Source organism: Alosa alosa, chromosome 15 (genome assembly GCF_017589495.1).
Source record: "Alosa alosa isolate M-15738 ecotype Scorff River chromosome 15, AALO_Geno_1.1, whole genome shotgun sequence".
NCBI lineage: Eukaryota > Metazoa > Chordata > Actinopteri > Clupeiformes > Clupeidae > Alosa > Alosa alosa.
This window is the reverse complement of record NC_063203.1, coordinates 5,583,561-5,605,451: the sequence shown is the minus strand read 5'-3', so window position 1 is coordinate 5,605,451 and position 21,891 is coordinate 5,583,561. Positions and strand designations below refer to the sequence as shown.

The 21,891-nt window shown below is 42.2% G+C and overlaps 1 protein-coding gene across 5 annotated transcripts in view; it reads left to right on the top strand.

The window, feature by feature from the left end:
* Positions 1 to 21,891, top strand: part of nectin1b (nectin cell adhesion molecule 1b) — a 75,321-nt gene that overhangs the window by 27,253 nt on the left and 26,177 nt on the right. For 4 of the 5 annotated variants that reach the window (XM_048264289.1, XM_048264291.1, XM_048264290.1 and 1 more), the window contains exons 2-5: positions 3,611 to 3,982; positions 4,754 to 5,053; positions 5,503 to 5,620; positions 8,282 to 8,433. In XM_048264289.1, the coding sequence (XP_048120246.1) occupies positions 3,611 to 3,982; positions 4,754 to 5,053; positions 5,503 to 5,620; positions 8,282 to 8,433 (942 nt within the window). Of the gene's footprint in view, positions 1 to 3,610; positions 3,983 to 4,753; positions 5,054 to 5,502; positions 5,621 to 8,281; positions 8,434 to 16,187; positions 19,643 to 21,891 lie in introns of those variants that run through there. The other variant, XM_048264293.1, reaches the window with a different exon arrangement.

Here is a 21,891-nt window from a genome sequence, read left to right as displayed (position 1 = left end):
CTGTATTTCCTGTGACTGTGGTGTATCATTAATGCCATTACACTAAGCAGTTTCACGGGCTATTGTGTTCTTTTCCAACCATGAACAACATACAGAATATTTACTCTGTAATGGGGCCAAGAGGATCTCTGCTCTGTAAATACACTAAATGGGCATTGCTAGTCTACTCCCACATGGCTAAATGAGGCCTGGCCTTCTCATCAGAGAGGAGCACTTCCTGATGCAGAGGAGGCAATGGGACCAAAAGGGGTGCTTTGTCTGTGTCCCGAATAAGAAAATGGTACAACACAACCTGCATGTTTTCTACGTATGGAAATGGAGTCGATGGCATCACTGTGGGAATCGGGATGTTAAACATCCGTGATCCAGAACATTAAAAAAATTGTTGTTAAAAAAAACATGCAGGGAGCTAAGACTTAAGCCCCAGGAAGGAAAGTGTGTAAAAATAACGTGTAATAGTGCAAAGAGATGGAAACTGCGTTTGTAATGAAGAAGTTATTGTTGTCCCTGCATGCCACTCCACTTAATGAGAGAGCTGCAGCTTCGTTAGAGAACGTTGTCAGTGGCACGCCAACCTCACATTGGACTTATTGTCATGGTTGGCAAAGGATGTTATGACAATTTTCATGACAAGGCAAGCAGTCAATGTCATTTCCAGATTTGAAATGTCAGTTGGGGAGGTTTGGCATGTCTAATGTACCCATGCAAAGATGTGAAAGTTTAAAGCAAATCTCTTGTGCACTTGTGTCTTTGCCATGTATATATCTGACAGCAGTCTCTCTGCCCAAAGTGTTGACGTCACATCAAACATGTTCAATTTGATGATCCCCTGGCAAGTCTTGGAAATGTGCAGCTGTTCCAATTAAAGTTAACCAAAAGCATGTCAGTACCTTGCAATGCATTGATTGTCACAGTTTTTGAATTGGGTACCTTTCTTATAAAACAGAAGATTTTTTAGGGGTCAGGCTAAAGAATGAAGGCCACGCAGGCTATATAGAGTTGGCCTTGTATCTCAGAGTCCTAAGTGCTCTGTGACAAAAAATAAGAGACAGACGTTCTGTGGTATTGTACTGTTTTGTATTAACTCAATTGGAATCACAAGTTGTAATTTAATGCTTAGTCTCTTCACGTGCTACGGGCTCGATAGACAGTGGAACAGCCAGCTGGCTGTGGTGGCAGGAGAAGTGCTGAGTAGATACAGGGAGCCGAGTACCATTCATCAGTCTGTCACAAGGACCACCGCCAACAGACCTGAAATTCCTTAGCACTCCACACTGTGCGTTTGCCAAGGTTTCGATTGTAATACATGTATATTATAATAATATGCCTGGCTCTGGGAAACGAGTATGTACTCAACACGTTGGCATTTCACAATAGGGCCCATTATCTACAACAAGTAGCAGCTTAAGCTTGTAAACGTGTGTGCAGTAATGTAGAGGATATCCCAGGTTTTACTGAGCGTCTCTGTAATCCCTTTACCCATGAATTTGGTCATTTTCCACATTATAGTTTTTAGATTTAAGGGTCTTAAATGACTGTGTAATCACCCCACATCTATCCCCAATCCTATTTTCACCGAAACTACTCATATGGTCGTGTTTAATACTGCTGTGATCTAGGGCTGGGACAACGCGTAGACGTAATCGATGACGTCGACGCAAAAAATACGTCGACGCAAAATATGAGCGTCGATTCGTCAAGCATAACGTGTGCTGCTAAATATTTTTAATTTTACACCTTCAGTGTTTTCCATACGCTGACTAGTCTGTGGCTGCGTACCACAAAATCAAAACCGGCCACCACACATTGATGTTCTATGTTGTAGGCCTACTATTTAAATTAAAGATAAGATAAAATAATTTCATTGAGCTGCACTTTTTACTCACACAGCCTTTCCTCGCCCCGCCCGCTCGCTCTCGTAACAAGCCCGCTGCTCCTCTGCATGTGCATTTAAAGGAGAATTCCGGTGTGATATTGACCTAAAGTGTGTTGAAACATGATACCGAGTGTGAACGTATGTCTCATAGCCCATCTCGGCTTGTCCCCTGCACTTCAAAATCTGACGCTAGTTAGCCGATATCTTAATATATTGCAATGTTAAAGAATTCATGTTTTTTTTCATTCAGATGTGTTAATAAACATGTATAAGTTGCTATGAGTGAATTAATGGGGAGATAATCTCTGAAGACTGAAAAAATAATCGCTAGATTAATCGTTTAAAAAATAATCGTTTATCCCAGCCCTACTGTGATCACATCCTGTCTCTGATCTCATGGTGTCGAATTGTTACATATGGCCATGCACGGCATCATCTGTCATATCATCCATATGCTGATATCATTTTATAATGGAGAGTTTGCGAGTTATAAATGAAACATTTTTGGTTCATCAGGGGAATGCTATATAAAACATTTTGTACTGTCACAGACAGTAATCCCTAGTGTATTTTTGGGAATCATACACTGAAGTACACAGGGACACTGCAGGACAGGGTCTTACTGCAGAGCTAGCAGTGTTGGTCTCTATATAGTCTACAGACTATTAGCTAATCCATCTGTCATTAGGAAATTGTGATAAAATAATTGAGCACTGACTATGGCTAGACAGGACAGAAAAGAATAAACTTATGCTCCATAATAGCTTTCTTCTTTCCTATAGTCTCTACTTTAAAATTGTAAAAACAATGCGTGGTGAATTTGGAAATTCTTGATTTGAAAGTAAGGTAGGACAAATTTCCATCTTGCAATGTGAAGTGGATAAATCAAAAGTAATAGAAACATTGTACGCGTTCCCACTCGCATCCCACATTGTTGGAATGAGTCAGACCAGTAGTTTCTGTCTGACAGACACATACACCTACAGGTACAAACTTGCCCACCATTTTGTGTGAATGATGTGTTTTGTTCGGCCTACGTGAGATTCTTGCACACTCATCTTGCACCAGAGCCACAGCTTTGTAGATCCTACCACAGATTATGTGTTCACATCTGTGGATATGTACACACACACAAACACGAAAACTCAGTGAATCTCCCATCAAATTCAATAATTACTCTGTAGAAATGACTGTTTTTCAGTGTTTATTTTTACTTCGACTTATTATGTACCTCCATAAGTAGGGAGTTTCCATCCCTGTCTTTTCCTGAACGTTGCCACCTTGTAGGAGATGTGTTCAGCGACAGATAAGTGAAGTGTGCAGGCAGGGACATGTCAGAGCCAAGAACATCAGCGCGGCTCGTCCACAGCTCGCCCATGAACGGAGAGAAGAGGCTGAGAGTGGGAGGAAGGACAGAGTGATGAATCGGACTGTGGCCACATGCTTTTTTTTTTTGTTACTGACAAGTCAACAGTGGAGAACACGGATGGAGTGAGCCCACCCAGTGGGGGCGGCTGACTGCTCACATTTTTCTGTTGCTTGTCACATTAAGGAGACCATTTAGTAAGAAATAAGTCGTCTTTGTTTAACAGTTTTGGAGGCTGACAATCTTTCTTAAGTGCAATTAAAACTCAAAATGCGTCAACCTGGTTTGGATTTGATGAGTATGTTTGTTTTCTGTATCTGTTTTCTATTTTTGTAATCTCTTTTTTCTCTGCGTTTTCTCTCTTGCAGAGGTTATGGGTCAGAGTGTACAGATGGACTCCATTAAGTCAGGCTTTGTGGGCTCTACGGTGGAGCTGCGTTGCCAGTTCATGAACAGCAGACCCCCTGTGAAGATCTCCCAGGTCACCTGGCAGAAGTTCCTGAACGGCACCAAGCAGAACGTGGCCATAGCCAACCCTGCATTGGGTGTGTCTGTGCTTCCGCCTTTCAAAGACCGTGTCAGCTTCAAGAACCCAGCCGTCCGCCAACGCACACCCTCTCTGGAAGACACCACCATTGTGTTCAACAACCTGCGGCTGTCTGACGAGGCGGCGTACATCTGCGAGTACACCACTTTTCCTGCTGGCAACAGGGAAAACATGGTCAATCTGACTGTCTTTGGTAAGGACTTTCAGACCACACGATAACCACACATGGACCAGTGAATCTAAAAAACATGTTGTTTGTGTGAAGCTCTTCACGTTAAAAGCCATGTAGTTAATGAAGAATGATTTATGTGTTGAGGTGGTCTATCTTGGACATAGTTGATCGATTTTATTTGTAATGCTGTCTTCGGCTTATTTACTTTCATTTCCAAATGGCCTAAACTACTCAGACCTGGTTTTCCTGCCAGTAATTGAAAACAGTGTCTAGACACACAAAGGCACCATCTTTATTACAGACAAGGTGCATCTGACTGAATCCCCAATTAGTAATTAAGTCATGACTTTTTTAATTAAGCCAGCAAGAGGTACTTGACCTAAGTACTCCTCTCTGGCAGTACCTCATGTCAGATCGAGAGAGAGCTACACCACCCTAAAGAGCTCACGATTGACTGCAAATAAACACACTCACAACTTTTGTTGATTATTCACACAGATATGTACACAAATGCACAATACGTGCAATTCATAACCCTGGCTCTCCATCTCACACATGTTTAGACACATGTCAAAACAGCTCAGAGAAGACAACAAAGCTGACCTCATCTGTGCCCAAACTCGCATACACACACCTTGTCTGACAGCACTATGAAAGCTGCAAGCGATTGCACAAAACACTGGTGGTTTTCATAGGGTATGTCATGGTTGAGTTGTTTATGTCTCTCTGTGAAATTTAGTGAGTGAAGTGAAAATAACGAGACCTCATCTGTTTGGTGGCTTGATTATTCAGCACGACCTTTGACCCGCATGACCCTCACCACACCAACAATCATCGCACGGTCACAGAAGCGAAAGATGACCGTGGCCACCTGTGTGTCGGCCAATGGGAAACCGCCAAGCGTCATCAAGTGGGAGACCAAGCTGAAGGGCGAGTTCAACCTGCAGGAGACGCGCAATCCCAATGGCACCGTCACTGTGCGCAGTAGCTACATTGTGACGCCCAGCCGCGAGACCCACCGGCAGAAACTCACCTGCATCGTCACCTACCGCAACGAGAGAATCACTGACAGCGTCATTCTCAATGTGCAATGTAAGGGCCCCTTGTTTTCTTGCTTATATCAACTCTTTTGTCAGAAGAAAATTACACATTTAGTTTGTATTTCATGTATTTATTGTCATATTAGTTGCTCAGATATAATGTAGGCCTAGGAAATGCAGATATACACAAACGGTGTGTTGTAGTATATCTGTCTGTGCACCATGTAGGCCTTGGCCATCTTAAAGATATATAATTTCTCTTGGTCCTTATTTTAAACAATCAGGTCTACATACATTTTCTGAACACATTATGTTACCGTTCCATCTTAACTCTGTGTAACAAACAGAGCTAACCATCTTGCATTGCCCATCATGGATCTGGTAGTAATTAACACATGTGTTCAGCATTACAGTTTGGTGGGAAAGGGAGAACAGTATTTTACTGAACAGAAGACTCCATTGGCCTTGCCTAACTGTCTGAGTTCTCTTTTCTATCTCCAGATGAGCCTTTTGTCCAGATTGAAGGTTTCGATGGAAACTGGTATTTGAATCGTCAGGATGTCCAGCTCACCTGCAATGCTGACGCCAACCCAGCCGTGACCATCTACCAGTGGAAACTGTAAGGGCCAGTCCTTTAGCACACAGTTAGAATTTTTATATTGCTAAGCTAATGTAAAGTCATGACAATAGCTGTGTTGTCCCAGAGATATTATGGGTGTAGACATAGTCCTGAGAGTAAAGAGAGCTTTTCCAGCTTAAAAGGGATTGTTTTATTGTCCTGTCATTTCACATGGGGGTGTGTGGACCAAGCAGGAAGAGAGCAATAAACCAGGTGTTGCAGTTGAGTTATGCTTTAACCACACCCTACACCTCACCCTACAGTTGTCTAGTCACTTCTTAACCGTTAATCTCACATCCCAGTCCATCTCTCCCATTTCAATATTATGTTACGTAACTTTTTAAGTCACCCACACAATAATGTTTTTTTTTTTTTACTAAGTTCGAGTTCGATCTTAAGATGGACATCTCAGTCATTAAACTGTCTCACTTGCATTTCACACATTCCACTTACACATCTTGCTTTCAGTACTTCTAAACAATTAGTCATGGCCTCAAGGGTGACGGTTTAAAGGAAGAATAAGGAGTGATGTGCCAGAAGTCCCATGAGACACCAGCAGACATATCTCTCCCTGTCTTTGAGGCCCTTTGCTGTCGCATTGCTCCTCCGAGTGTAGAAAGGCCTGTTTTTCCTGTAATGCTTTGTGGACATTGGCAGAGTCCTGGTGGAGCAGCGGCTGGTAATTTGAGTCAGTGTGGATTAGGAGGGTATCGTGGATGGGTGACATCATTGCTTTGCCTGGCAAATGAGCTGCAGAGCCATCTGGGCCTTGCCCAATCTGAAATGGCTGTGTGTGAAACAAAAATGTGATCAGTGTTAGTGTTCACTCACAGAGCCAACAATCATTTGATTCCCCCCCCAACCCCTTTGTTAAGCAGGATTTGTCTGTAATTTTTGTGTGTAATTATACATGTGGTGCATACATGTTGTAGTGTGTGTGTGCCAGTTGTGTTTGTACAAAGGATAGGTTTGCTGTGCAAAGGAGAGTACAAAGGAAAGTATATGCTGAGGCTGAGGAGATAAATGTAGCCTTGCAGTTTGACTTGCCATTGCTGTTTGCTGGGGTGGAGGAATGTGTCAGTGCACTTGAGGGAGGCTGGAGCAATGTGTCTGTGTGTCCTTGATGTGATAATATCAAGGCCCAGTTTATCTCTGAATGAGTCCAAGAGTGCGTAAGAGAGAACTCCTGCCTCCCAACAATATGCTGACATTTGGGTTTTGGAACGGCATGGTCTTCGTGATGGCCACTGAACGTGGAGGAATGTTCCATTTCAACATCAGAGAGGGCGAGCTGAGAGAGAGAGAGAGAGATAGGAGGAGTGGGAGAGAAAATGAGAGGCAGAAGCAGGGGATAGAGAGGAGGGAGGGGACAGATATAGGGAGGAGTACAGCGCGGAGGGCAAGACAGTGATCAGGAGGGACGAGTGCACAGCTCTGACAGATAGGAGAGGACGGCCATTGCAGCAGTGGAAACAAGACGCTAAATGTGTTGTGAAGGCTCCCTAGGGCTTCCACATCGAGGTCAGCACCAGGCTGGCAGAGAGTGTTGTGTGCACACACACACACACACACATACACACACACGCGTGCACACACACTCGCACACCAATACCCACACACACATGTAGCAGTGACTCATGTATTATTCTCACACATCTCGCACAAGGATGCAGAGGCCCTTCCACACATTCCAAAAATACAATCACCACAGACTCTTAAATCTCTAACACATCTCTCCTCATGCAGAAGCAGTCACTGATACACTCAGCAGTCCATTCTGCAAACCACCACTAACAAACCTGAGCCTCTCTGACCATTCAGTTATGGCAAAAGCAGCTATATGATACTAACAAATATTTCCAATGCATAGTTATAATACAATAGGTCTCCATGGTGGGTTGCATGTTTCTTGATGCGATTGGAAGATGCTTCGGTGGTAAATATAGGGTAAATTCAGGGTAAATATTTGGTTTCAAATATGAGGTTCACAGCTGGCATGTCTGGAGCAACCTGGGATCATAAAGGTGGAGTGGTAACTGATTATGCCAAGACAACATGCCAGAGCAGGGTCAAGCACCAGATCTAATCAAGACCACATGTCAGACGACTTCTACTCTTCTCTGAAGTAATGTGTTAACAGCCATTGATTTCTCTGTGTTTTTTCCACACACATGCTCACAAAATTGGTGTAGTTCAGAAATCAACACCAGAAAATTAAAGTATATTTGTGTTATCACTGACCCATTCCTAAGCCATGGCCTATGTTAAATTGATAAATTGTCATAGACAATTCTACTACGTGGTTAGCTATGTTTGTGTGTAATTATACAAAAATCCCCTCCTCCATCTCTCTTTCTCTCACCCCCCCTCTCTCCCTCTCTCCCTCTCCCACTTAACCGAGTCTCTCTTGACCACCCATTTTGTTTTCCCTTAAGTGGAGTGCTGCATCCTCAGGCATCAGCTGTGTGTGCCTGTTTGGACATGCAGCACTAGCGATGGTGTTTTTTCCAGAATGTTGTTTTTTAGTCTAGAAAGGAGGGTAGGGAAGGGGAAGAGACACTGTTTTTCACAAGATAATTTTTAGCCCTTTCATCCTGAGATGTTTTCATCTTGACCTGTCATTTTCTTACCTGGTTTCTTTCTTTTATTTTCTTTTCATAGCTTGAACGGATCATTGCCCAACAATGTTGAGATCAAAAACAACACCCTGTTCTTCAAGGGCCCAGTGACGTATGACCTGGCTGGCACTTATGTCTGCGACGCCACAAACAGCATTGGTACCCGCTCGGGACGGGTAGAAGTCAATGTGACAGGTAGGTGGTTTGGCTTAAGCTCCGGATTGCTCGGCGCTGGGGCGATGGTTCATTAGCTCTGCACGGTGGCATTTGGAAGCTCTGGAAATGTGAGAGGAAAAAAACAAGCCACTCAGCATCCATAGACCTCAACTCAAGTATTTTGAGGTTTAATGAAGTGATCCCTACTCTCTGTTAGTCATTAAAGATCTCCCACACCCAACCTCTTTGAGACATACACTCCTAGCCCCAACCCTGTCTCACTCGCCTGAATCTTTATCACACACACCCTTCCTCATGTTAGTACATGTTCAAGGGGTTTCACTGTTTACCAGCACTCTTACTCATGATGAGTGGCACACAGACACACACACACACACACACACACACACACACACACACACACACACACACACACACACACTTGACTGAGCAAAATAACAGCACATTCTCACATCACAGGGCTTAGCTCTAGCAGCCAACACAGGGCTCCTCACACCTTAACACACAACACACGTAGCACCCTTCCCTCTCTCTCTGCAACTGTGCTACTAATGAGTGGAGCAGAAGAGAGTAAGGATCATTTGAGACGATCAGAGTTGTCCATGTAGTGGCACGTACTCACATTTCTCTGAGCTGCCTTTGCCTGGAGCAGGGTGAATGGTGATAGAAAGTAGAGTACAAAACTGCCTTGCCCTGCCCCTCTGATTTATTTGGCGTTGAAGAATGGATCTCACTTTATTTTATCTGCAAGGATGTAGCCATGGAGCCCCCGCATTTCCTTCATGTGCAAAACAACCGAGAAGATAAATGCCTATGCAGATCATGTGGTGGAGGGGCTGGGATAAGACAGTTTTACTCTGACTGTAACTCAGGAGTGCTCTGCTGCTTGGTTTTGACTGCGTCTAATTTGCATCATGGCTTTGCATGTGGACCTGTGTCATGTTTCTGGGGAGGCCTGTTCTCCTGGTGTGCTGTATCAACATCAGTACTCTGTTTCCCATGATGCATTTACTCATCCGTGTTTTCAAAGCATCATATCTTTCTCTTTGTATGCATATGCTACTGACAGAATGGCTGCTGTCATTTTCTCTAAAACATTGCTTACGCTTTTTTAGAACTTGATTCTTTTTAACTCTGTTTAACAATGTGAACATGCATATTGAGCAAAGTGTTGTATTGTTGTGTAGTAAGTTAGGTACTGAGGTATGGGGTCAGGAAGTCTGTGATCTAGAGGTATACAAAGTGAGAAGAGAGGATATCTTTATTCTCATACACCAACTGGTCAAACACTAAAATGTTTCATTTATACAGGGATGTGTGTGTGTGTGTGTGTGCGCGCGTGCGGCATATGTGTGTGGGTATTTTTATGCATTTTTGAGATCTCTGCTGGAATTATTTGTGCATGCATGCATACTGTGAGATATTTTCCCCACTATATAGAGCGTGAAATCGTTTGCGTTTGTCAGAATCTGCATACTGTAATATAAATGGTCTCCCTTAGACACATCCAGGTGGCACCTCATTCAGATTAGCAGTTTGTAGTGCTGTACAGTGTATTGTAAGTGTTCTTACACAATTGTTACAAATGTATTCTTTGTACTTAGCTATGGTTAGAGTCCTCTACCAGTGTATTTACAGTTGCTATTTGGTAGAAAGATGCATATGATATAGTGTCGTAGACTAGGATGTTTGGGAACATTGGGGGTCATAAACACTTGATATGAGTGTAGCCAGGAAGCAGAATGTATACCAGCACTGAACACAAGCAGGAAGCCCATGTTTTATCATTGTGTTGTCGTTGTCCCCTTGTCTTCTAAAATGGGTGCACAATGGCAGAACATCCTGAGGCAGACTACAATACTGTGACGTGTCGGCCACTTTTGGTCCTAAATCGCTTTAACCAATCAGACTGACTGATATAACAACTTTTTCTCCATGATACAGACATGTTAGCCTCATCAGTGACGTTTAAGTTCAGCTAGATTTTACCATGGCCTCACAAGGAGCATCATAATCTAAATCATCTACATGAAAACAGCACTCAAAAGCATGAGGAGACAGAAAGCAGTTCGGTTTCAGTTCAGCAGTTCACGGCATATGACATACTTCAGCTGTGTGATTCCTATGACCATCTTGATATGAGTTTGTGGCCAGACCATCATTGAGACGCCCTCATCAGGAGAGAAAAAAAAACTCTTGAGATGTTCAGGCCCATTTGCCATTCAAGTTTAGTGTGGGAATCACCACAGATCCTTACTCTCAGATTCCCATCCACCACCAATGAGCCATTTGTCAAGACAGTCCAACAATTATCTCATTATCACCCTTGAGGAAGGAAGAGATTGAGGTTTCCTCAGTCCTACAGTGCCTTGGTGTAGTGCTTTAAGAGACCAATGGGAATATGTTTCCTAAAAAAGTGAGCCTTTCATTAACCGTCTGCAATGTTTATTGTGTTGCCCAAACAGAATGCTCTGCTGAGGGAGATCATGTTCCTCATGCAGGGCTCTGTTGTGAGCACTAGACTTTAGAAGTTAAGGAAGTGTCTGGGTGAGTCAACCCCTGATGGTGCGAAACAGGCTGTCATTTGATCCCTTTTGTGGGGTGCCTTTTGTGACTAGATAGAACGGCAGGGAGTACGGTCTGGATTTGTCATTTGCAAGGCTCCATGTAATCAGTGACGTTACAGCAACAGTCTGGGCTGAATTTAGCTTTCTTCCTGTCCCATTACAGGAAACACACAGTTGGACTATCTTTGTAAGTACAGAAAAGAGATACTGACAGCTGGCATGGTGGCAGGAAGGGGCTTAAGGCAACTACACAAATCAGTGCCTGAGAGTCTCTTGCACTCAAGACAGATCATCACCATCATGGAGCCCTGTTTTAGTGCTTTCACTTTAGTGACTGATAAGAGGAAATATTTCAGTTAAGAAGATATTGCTGAATGATTTCTTTACTTTTTCATGTATTTGCATGTATTATGTATCACATCTCACTAAAAGAAAAGCAAAACTGTGTGGCATTGCCTCCGGTCAGTTTCTTGCTGCTCGAGGGCTATGTAGGATTTCTCAGGACTACACAGATCCCACAGATTGGTCTGAAATGTGAGGTTAAAGAAAGTGTCAGGGGTGTGAACTTTCATATTTGGTGTCACTTGTGCACAGTTAATAGCATATCTCACAACTGAACGTCTTTCTTTTCTGGCCCTTTCTTTTACAATACAAATAATATTGCAATTCTCTTATGGCGTGTCCCATGCCAGTGACTGACTCCAGTACATTTCCTATCCAGACCTCTGACCCCGCCGACTCTCCATTTACCAACCACATGTGAGGGGAGGACAAAGAGAAGGGAAATGAAAAAAGTATAAATACATGTAATTCAACTCCACGACGTTCTAGGGAAATAAAGTGAGAGCCAAAGAGGCATTTAGGGAACCTCTAATGGCGAAGTAAAATTGCTGTAGTTTCACACTGCAGTGTCTTTCATATTCATCCCTCATGTTTGAGTAGAGAGGTGAATTTGCATTTTTACCAGAATAAAGTATCAAGGTTGAAAGGGTCATGGCATGCTGCACAGGTACAGAGAACAGGTCTGCCAGGCCTAGAAAGGATTCTTAATAAGTCTGTTGGGGGGTTAGCATCCATAACAGAGCTGAAGACATATTCATGGCTCTAGAGGCTGTATGTGTCTTCTGTGTGTCATTAAATCCTCCTTGTCAGAAAGATGACGTGCACTGCCAAGGTTATTGAAGAAATAGTACAATGGCTCTCTTTTGGCAGTAGTCTAGTCTGAGCCTGAGGGGGGAGGCAGATTAACGGCTCCCTCCTCTAGTGGCCTGTGAGCCGGGAGGACACGGAGGGGGGAGATGAGTTTGGCAAACCTGACAGACGGGTTATGCATCACAGCGCTGCTCTCAAGTGATTCATGACACAATGAAATATTCACACTGCCCTGCTCATCTCTGACATGCACACACATGTACACATACACTCCGGGAGCTTGTCTGTGTGTATATGCAGTATATCAACTCTAATAGAACGCCGTCACAGTCTTCAGTATGGCGCGTCAAGAGTCCCAGTACAGCGGAGGAAAAGCACCTGGTTAGAAAACAGATTAAGATGACATGGTTCTACTGCCATTAAAGGGATGAGAACGAGGGAGGCAGTAAGGAGATGTTGCTTGATATGACCCTACTCAGGGGAATGACGGTATATGTTATGTATACACAAGCAAAAGTGAATTGGAAGTGCAGAGAGGGGGAGTAGAGAGGAAATCTTTGCCTGTGAGTGGAGAATTAAGAGACATAAACTGTCCCTCCAGTTTTTTCTCTCCGCTGCCGAGTTTTTATTTTCTGTGACAGCATTACATTTCCATGACTTCAGAAGATCAAGCCACTGCAAGCAGAGGAGGGTCCCTCCTATTACTAACTCAGTCTCTCTCTCTCTCCCTCTCTCACTCCCTGTTCTTTTTTTCACACCCTTCACTAGCACGACAGGACAAGGACTGCCATTTACACTCAGTGTTGTGACAGGTCTTCGGTTTGTTCTGTTGATTCTCCTATTCAATATAGGTCTCCATTCTGCTCACTTTTCTATTCAGACTGTTGCATTCCTTTCCAACTTCTGACACGCTCCAAGTCATGCGCGGTGCTCAAGTCTGATTGCATGTAGCGACAGGACTTGTATGAACATGCTTCTCTCACTCAGTTGCCCAAACAGTGTTTGTTTAGTTACGCAATAGCTACATAAAAAAACCTGATCTTAGATGCACAGTGTATTTGCCAGTAAATTCAAGTGATATAGTCTCTGAAGGTTAACATAAGAGGCAAAGTGCCAGACTCCTTGTAGGAGGAACTGGCAAAAATAATTAACTGATTTATTGTTATGACGATTTTATTGTGCAGTGTGTGTTCACTGCCGTCAAATCAAGTAAAGATTCACACAAGTTTGCTTTCTCAGTAAAGAAAATATTCTCTAAATATATTGAATTCCCTCATTATTCCTACATGTAAATGAATAAATATAAACATACAAAAAATGGCTTGGCATAAACACATAAAGAGTGTTGCTTATTTATCTTACACTATGAAGCTGTTAAGACTGTCTATTGAATTATAGCCTTTCAGGGAGCCTCACTACACCTATTCATCTGAGCCGAACTGTGCTGGTCATTTGCACTCAGGGGTAGTGTGCTATCTGTTTATCCCCAGGGGCTGGGTAATAGGCAAGCCTTTTGTTGACCTGGAACGGTATCAGGGCAGCTGTGACAACTCTTTGAGGCTGTTTTATCTGTCACTTGGCAGGTGTTAGTGTCAGCACCCTCTCACTGAAAAGAACCCCCTTTCATACACACACTTACCCTCTTCACACTCCTCCTGATAGTAAAACCTTCCCTGCTCTCTTCCCCTTTCACTGAATTATAATGTCAGTGTGTTAGCAGTGTGATTAAGACTGGATTGAGAATAGCGAAACTGCGGCAAATGCTATTATTAAAAAAAATACAATCAGTGATCGTATCCTGGAGCATGAGAGGCGAGTTGGTGTTTGTTAAAGCATGTTGATTTGGAAAGCAGTGGAAGCATATAGGCCCAGAGTCTCTGACCTTATAGCGATGAATCATCATGAGAGGACATGTTAGAACAGGAGCACAGTGCGTAGGGAGGAGGATGAGGAGTGGATAAGGAGGCTCAGGGTCAACCTCTGGATGTGTCTTTCGCTTTGTTTTCATTGAAAAGGGAAGTGCAGTCCACCCTAAAGCTGACCCTTGCTTTAAGGAGGAATCAAGGTGACAGCTCTTTGGTGGGAGTAAATGAGTCCTAGTTGTATTGCTCAGTTTGGAGGGGTAGTACAGTCGGAAATGTCTCCCACTCAGCAAGAAGTTATGAATCTCATTTGAGGCCAATCACATTCAGCTCCTCCAACTTGCATAAGCCTGCTTGCAGTGCTCTTTTACCCTGATTCCCTTGTTCAGCCAGTGATACAAATCATCAGAATCTTTCACAGGTGCCATCCTACAGTTTAAACTGAAACATCTGAACTGTTGTGCTTCCTTGGCCATGGCTAGTAAATGTTGCACGCACGCACTTACGGACATAGTTAGAGGGGAAGCTGATAAAGGGACCGTGTGCAGAAGGGACTGTGAGAAGGTAGCTGGGGATGTGGATGTGGCTGGCATGAGTTTCCTGTCTCTCTCTCTCTCTCTCTCTCTCCCCCTCTTTCTTTTTCTTCTTCTCTCTCTTCCCCTTATATGGTTTCGCTCCTGGCAATAGGTCAACCCTCCTCTAGCCCTGAGACTCATCCTGAAATACCAATGTCCGCTTAATCTCATTAGGCTCCCCATTAAAATGGGACCATGGCTCTCTTTTGAGCCAATCTGATATGCACATCAATGTTTCTGATATAGCATATGAGGGAGTCACACATAGAGAGACCAAAGGATAAATGGAATTTTCACACTTGCTTGGGTAGTCGTGAATACGCAGCACCAAAGTGTTTCCATTATTCAGCCTGAGCTGCATAATTCAGTTAACATATTGTTCTCTATGACCTGTAGGCAAAGTGGAAACAATTCCCAGTTAGCATTGTGGTGTTCCGTCCCTTTCTCTCTTTTTTGTGGTGTTCTGCCCCTTTCCTATGTAATTCTAAGTCTGTTCCACTTAGCTTCAACTGCTATTGCTATTTGATATTCCACTCATGATTGTTGGAAGGGCTTTTTTCCTGATGCGGATGGTAGTTCTTCACACACATTCTGGCTGTGTTGGTAAGACATTTGGGAGTGCTCTTATGCAGGAGCAAGCTGGAGAATACACATGTGTGGGCAGAAGCTGACTGAGTGCTCAGGTTTATCTGGTGCTAATTACTTTGTCCTCCACATTTAGATGTGTCCCACTATTTAATAGCTATAAAGACCACTCTACACTCAAACTACTCCGAAGAGCTACCCTGTGTGCACTACCCTGTAGAATTTTCAATCTTCGACTTGTTGCAGCTATCTTTAGCAAATTGTGCATTCCTCAAGCGTGGTTTTCAGTGGATTAACACAACTTTAAAAGTATTTTCTGGCTTGATGTGTTCAGTGCTGTGCTTAATGTCTTAAGGTTCTCTCATAAGTTGTAAACATGGGGAAATTATTGCCTGTTGACAGACAATATACATTCAAAATCAGCTCAATAGATGTAGTTTTCTAAGACCACATCAGCTCGATATGCCTTTGAAGCACAGGGAGTTTAGAACTAGTTTGTGTTGATGCTACTGCTACATGTACAGACCCCAGCAGGGATGTTGTGGAATTAAATGTAGTTTGTCCTTTAGAAGCTGAGCTCTAGTAATTGACTATCTGTTCACACCATTTCAAGCTATTCTGTAAACTTTTGTCTGTAGTAACTTTCATATTATTCTGGTTGCTGGTTTGCGTGATGCCTGTTTCATTTTTAGGCTGTGGAAATAAGAAAACTGTTGCCATTTCTGCCTCAAATGACTTCATTCTATCTGTCTCACAATTTCCATTTTATTTTTATTTTCAGTTACTGAAAATGCATGTCACACATTTTGATTATGTTTGCCTGTTGGTTGTCAAGGGGTTCATCACTGTGGGAACGTTTGTCTGTGTGATAGTTGGGGTGTGGGTGGGAGGGTCCCTTCCTGTGTCCCTGGTTCTTACCTTTCCCTGTGTCCCCTACCCTCATCTCCAAAAAAGAGCACCTGCACTTAAAGCACCTCCTTCCACCAGAGCACTGACACACTGTCCCCTTCCATCTGTCTTTTCCTACCCAGACTACCCTAACAACCCACCATCCCGTGAGATGCCACAGGAGCAGCCTAATAAAGGTGTTTACATCGGGGTCGCTGTGGGCGGAGTGGCGTTGCTGGCCGCGGTCAGCACGCTGCTCTTTGTGTTCCTGCGCCGGCGCCAGCGCACCTTTAAGGGTGACTACAGCACCAAGAAACATGTCTTTGGGAACGGCTACAGCAAAGCCAGCGGCCTGCCCGCACACCCCCCAATTCCAAAGAACCTGCAGTACCCCGACGACTCGGATGACGAGAAGAAGCCGGCTCAGATAGGGGGCTCAGGGGGCTATGAGGGCGATCGGGATTTTGAAGGTGAATCGGAGGATTTAAAGAGGCCCTACTTCACTGTGGACGAGGGCGAGAGCCGCGATTTCGATGACCGGACTCTCGCTTACCAGTATGACCCTGAACCTGAGATAGCTGATGATATGGTCTCTCAAACCGACGGCTCGGTCATTTCAAAGAAAGAGTGGTATGTCTAGTGGCGTGCAGACAAAAAAAGGGCAAGAAGGCAGATAACCTCCTGCTCCTCCCTGCATCTGACCACACCCCATTCACCTCCTTCACTTTCATCCCTTTCTCCAGCTCTCCTCCTCCAACCCTTCCTCACCCCTCTCTTTTCACACCTGCGTATCAGTCTCACTTCCCACCACCCAAACCTTTTCAGTTCAACAATAGAAACAGCGCTTGTAACATCTTCTATCGCCATTATATATCATATGTACCACACAGAGGAGAAAGTAGAGGTTGGAGTCTATGGTGTCTTAATCTGTTCAGTGTCATTCTGATGACATTATAAAAGCATTAAGTGGGTAAAAACAAGTTTTTGTAAAGATATGGGAGAAATGCCTAATCCTATTGTGAAAGTCCAACACTGGATGTATGTTTTTTTATTATCTTCATTACTCTTGCTTTTAACTGAATGTTTTTTATATGAATTGGTTTTATATAAGGTGTGTTTAAACTGTGGTGGCAGAACATGACACATTATCACAGCTGGAGTAATGTCTGTGACATTTGGTCTCTGGCTGACAGAAAGAAAAATGATTGTGTCAAATGTGTGAATGTCATGAGCTGATTCTCCCATCCTGTCACTGATGTCAATACACAAAAAACATTTCTTTCCAGGCAGATTTTGTATTATTGTGACTGAGAATGTGAAGTGTATCCTATGGGTGAGTTCTTCCAACGTGCCCTTCTGACTGCGTAAAACTTCAAGCTCAATGGAAATCCCAAATCATTCCTGAATGCCTTCAAAATACAGATCTTTCTTACTGTTCATTTTGTTGAACTAATAAGAAGCCAACGGGAGTCTATATTTTTAGCACCATGGATATGGCAGTTAGGAGATATTGACTGCTCACTGCATGCCAGGCTACATCTTGCTTCACACCAGGAGCCGGATCTGTGCACACCAGGTATACCAGACATGGGGCAAGGGTCACTGTCCGACAGGTATACCAGACATGGGGCAAGGGTCACTGTCCCATTGTGTGTCATCATGCCATTCAGCTGCTATGTGGTGTGTGTGTGCGGGTCAGTTAAACATAATCTCAGCAGTGCTTTAAGATTCAAAAAAGAGAAAAACTCTCAAGAGCCCCATGGCTTATTTAGTCTTATTATGAAATATACAACGTTTTAATGTGTGTTGGTTTTTCTTTTAGTATGATTGATTATTAATGTTAAATTACTACAATTGTGTGGGAAGAGGGAGCAATTCTTACCTTGTAAATGTCAGTGGTTGTCTCTATGTTCATGGTCTTCAATGGTGGTATGTTATAAATTGAAAATATGGACACTTAAAATCACAGTGAAAGCTGACAGACAATGGAGTGAATGGACAATAAGTCCAGGAAAGTGAACCATATGTGGAGAAAATACAAATTTTTGGGGAAACTGTGTAGTTACTTTGTTTTGCACATGGCATCTGTTCTTTGCAGAAGCACAAAATCTCAAAATGCCTCTCCTACAGCTTCAGACCAAGCCAAAGCCACGGGCAGGCACACAAGTGATGTTTCACAATTGACGACACACAAACTTGTGGTTTACAGCAAAGAAGCCTTTGTTTGTTACATCCAGATGCTTTTTGCTGGACTGGATGATCTGCATTTAAAACAAGATTCAGAAATAAGTGGGGAATTCTGAAAGAGAATTTAAAGATAGACAGTACCTGGTAGTGCCAGTGCTGCTATTAAGCCTTATTTTATTTGTATTACATCATTTTTAATCATTTTTTTGCATGTAATTTTGAGCAGGAGTGTTAATATGTAGTCGATGCTATGCTTTTCTGCCTTAGCGATGTCACATGCTGTGGTACATTATGTTGATCTTTGTCTTAACTCCTCACCAGTTATAGAACAATAGGGGTTTGATGTTTCTTAAATATTAAGAAATGCAATACAAAGGGATTTTGGCCATCAACAAACACATTTCTTCACAGCTACAATAATGGCATTAACTGAATTCACCACTCTCATGGATGGTTTAGTGGTCATCTACACAAACACATCCGCTCTGCAGGTCAGTATAGAGAGGTCATGGATTGCCTCAAGCAATGAGGATGATTAATACGCTTTCTTTATAAGATGTTCACACAAGTGTCATCTTTTAAGTTTAATGCATTGAGTAAAGACGTTCCATCAGCCTAACATCTCCCGTATTTTGGGAGTGTTGAATTGTTGTCGTTTTTCATTTCAAATGTATAGGACATTTTCTTTAGATTGTCTTGCTTGTGTGCTTCTCATTCATTGTAATCATTTTTAAGAATAAGACTATCACATTCCTAAGGTAACCTGGGTTTTTATTATTATTTTTTCAAATGGGATTGCCAGAGAAATAACAGTGTTCTGGTTTATCTACTATGTATCCTGTGTAATACATTTGTTCTCTCATTTCATGTTAATTTAAGGTACACATACATACTTAAACAATCCAAGTGATATTATTACCTTTGATTTCCATTGAGTTTATCCAGGATTTATTATGAGCCTTGCTATGTATTATGGATAAAGCACATATTGAAAAATCATACCAAATCATCAGTAAATGTTGTGATGTTTCATATCTCTCATTATGGTACTCAGTTACAGTGCAAATGGAAACATTCAACCTTCTTGGCTACAAAATAACCACATGTTTGGCCTATCATTTTATAATGTAAACACAAGCCATGCAACCATCAGGGAGGCATTAACAGGCGTGCCATGAAAAGGACATCTAACTATGGCCCAATAAACCCTGTTGTATTGTTTTTATCATGTGTGTGTCGCATATTATGAAATGCAGAAACTATAGGGTACCGAAATGCAACCATGTACATATGAATATTTGTGTTTAGAAGTTTGTCATGTTTTACATTTCCGTTTCCACTGTGTGGGTCAACCCCATGTCATTTTGATGTAAATAATGTATTTGACAAATAAATAATGCACATGAGATTAGAGGGACTCGAGACAATACTATAGAGGTGGAGGTTCTCCTGGGGTCTATATGAAGAGTTTGAGTTTTGAGATTTATTAATGTTTTTAAAAATGGAGATATAGCGCTTTGGAACCAAACTCTTCATATACTGTTGGATCAAAGCAAAGCCATGAAGGGCCCGTTGGCCATTGCAATGGGTGTGGGGTTATATGAGGAACATGAGGGGCCTGGTGAGCCCTTAGTGTTCTTGGTAGAGCAGGAAGATAACCTGAATTTAATTCTATGACTTGTGCTATACTCCAGTTTACTTAAAAGTTGGAAATCAGAAAGTCAGCCAGAGCCAAGGCTGCTGTTCCAAATTTCCTCCACAGTTGGATTTGTAATTGGAGTTCCTTGGACTGCAGCATTTGAATATAAATTACATTTCACAAAGAAAGAGCCTCACACAGCCATCTGAATGTATGTTTGCAGATGTTGGGATATCTGTTCCATTGCTCATATTTGTACACCCAATGAAGTAAATTGCATTGGTTCAACCTATTAAATAGCAACCTTTTTAAGTCCCAAATCACTGGCTTTGTATTGTTCAATATTTTCTGCTCAGTCAGATTGTAAATCTAGTTGTCTGGCAAACATACATTTTTAAGCTGTGTGAACAGACAAATGCATACAAAACATGCATTAATAACCGGAAGTAAGAATAGTTTTTCCTGAATTGTGCATGCATGCAATGCTAAAGCAGAAAATGGAAGTCAATAGGCAGTAAAGTGGGTCAATTTGCCCTAAAGAACAATAGGTCAAAATGTCAACATTTGGAAAACCAAATGCATTTGCTATTTATTCAATGAAAAATGTTGAGACATTTGCTCATGTTACCTTTAGGTATTTCTTCCATGCTTGTCTTTGACAATGTGTAAACACTTTGTGTGATTAACCTTTTATTAAAAGTTTTGGAAGACTAACAAAACAGTACAAAAACATTGACCATCATCACATACAGAACTAAAGTCAAAACCAAGGTTGCTGCACACCACATTAAATAACAAAATATCAAATCAATTAGATAGGTATATTAACATAGGTAAATAAAGAACACATATGTATTATTGATCTCTGGAGCTCATTCATTTCTGCCACTACATTTGCCCTGGCTGCTACAGATGTAGCCTGACGAGCCAGACCCACATTAAAATGTAGGGTCTGGGCACTCACCGTTCGCAGTGCTCAGTCCGAGGGGCGGGATAATCGGTTGTCTTTAAAATTTCCTCTGCACGCAATAGGACAGCGCTGAGTCCCATGCGTTTTCCCACCAGCGGAGCTAGTTGCACTGCAAAAAGCTGCTTATCTAATAAAATCTAACCAAGATAATTAGTCTTATATCAAGATAAAAATAACTAGTTTGTTTTGTTTTCAGTATAAAGAGACTTACCTAGCGCTTTCTCGTGAAATCATTTGACTTAATTTAAGAAAAATTTGACTTATTTTAAGACATCTCATCCTGAAAACAAGCAAATTTTTCTGCCAGTGCGTTAAGCAAATTTGTCCTAAAAACAAGCAAATTTGTCTACCAGTGCGTTAAGTAAATTTGTCTTGATAAGACTCCTTAAAATAAGTCAAAGTCTTCTTAAATTAAGTCAAAATCATCTTTCGAGAGAGCACTAGGTAAGTCTTTTCATACTAAAAACAATACCAAATAGATTTTTTGATCTTATTATAAGATTAATAACACTTGGTTAGATTTCATTTTTTGCAGTGTGGCTAGTTCAAACTTTTGCCATCTTAAAACAAGCTTAACTCGTGTCACACTTTCGGCCAACAGCAACATCCATCTTATTTGTTTTCAAGTAGCAGGGAATTCAAGCCAAACCGTTGCAACTCTGCCATCTATCATTATGTTAAGCCCGCCTAACGACTCTATACACGATTTGATTGGCCTGATAGAAGTTTAATTTTTCGAGCTCACAAGCCAATGGAGAGTTGCTAGACTAGCCCTGGAAGCAAATGTAATTTGCTGCCGCTAGGGTGCGTCTAGATTTCTAGGCTAACAGATCTGGGCTTCACCCGGTTAAGTCTGGCATCTCTATTTTAACCCAATATTCTAAGATTGTTGTTGCTGCTGTAAAGTCACAAAAAGGTTTCTCCTCAGTATAATTTAACAAACATTTCACACTACATTTAAACATGCACATCAGCTGACAACCCTTCTCTTATCCATTCCTAGAGGATGAATGACAGGTACAGGTATGTCTTTAGTTAAAAAAAAATCCAA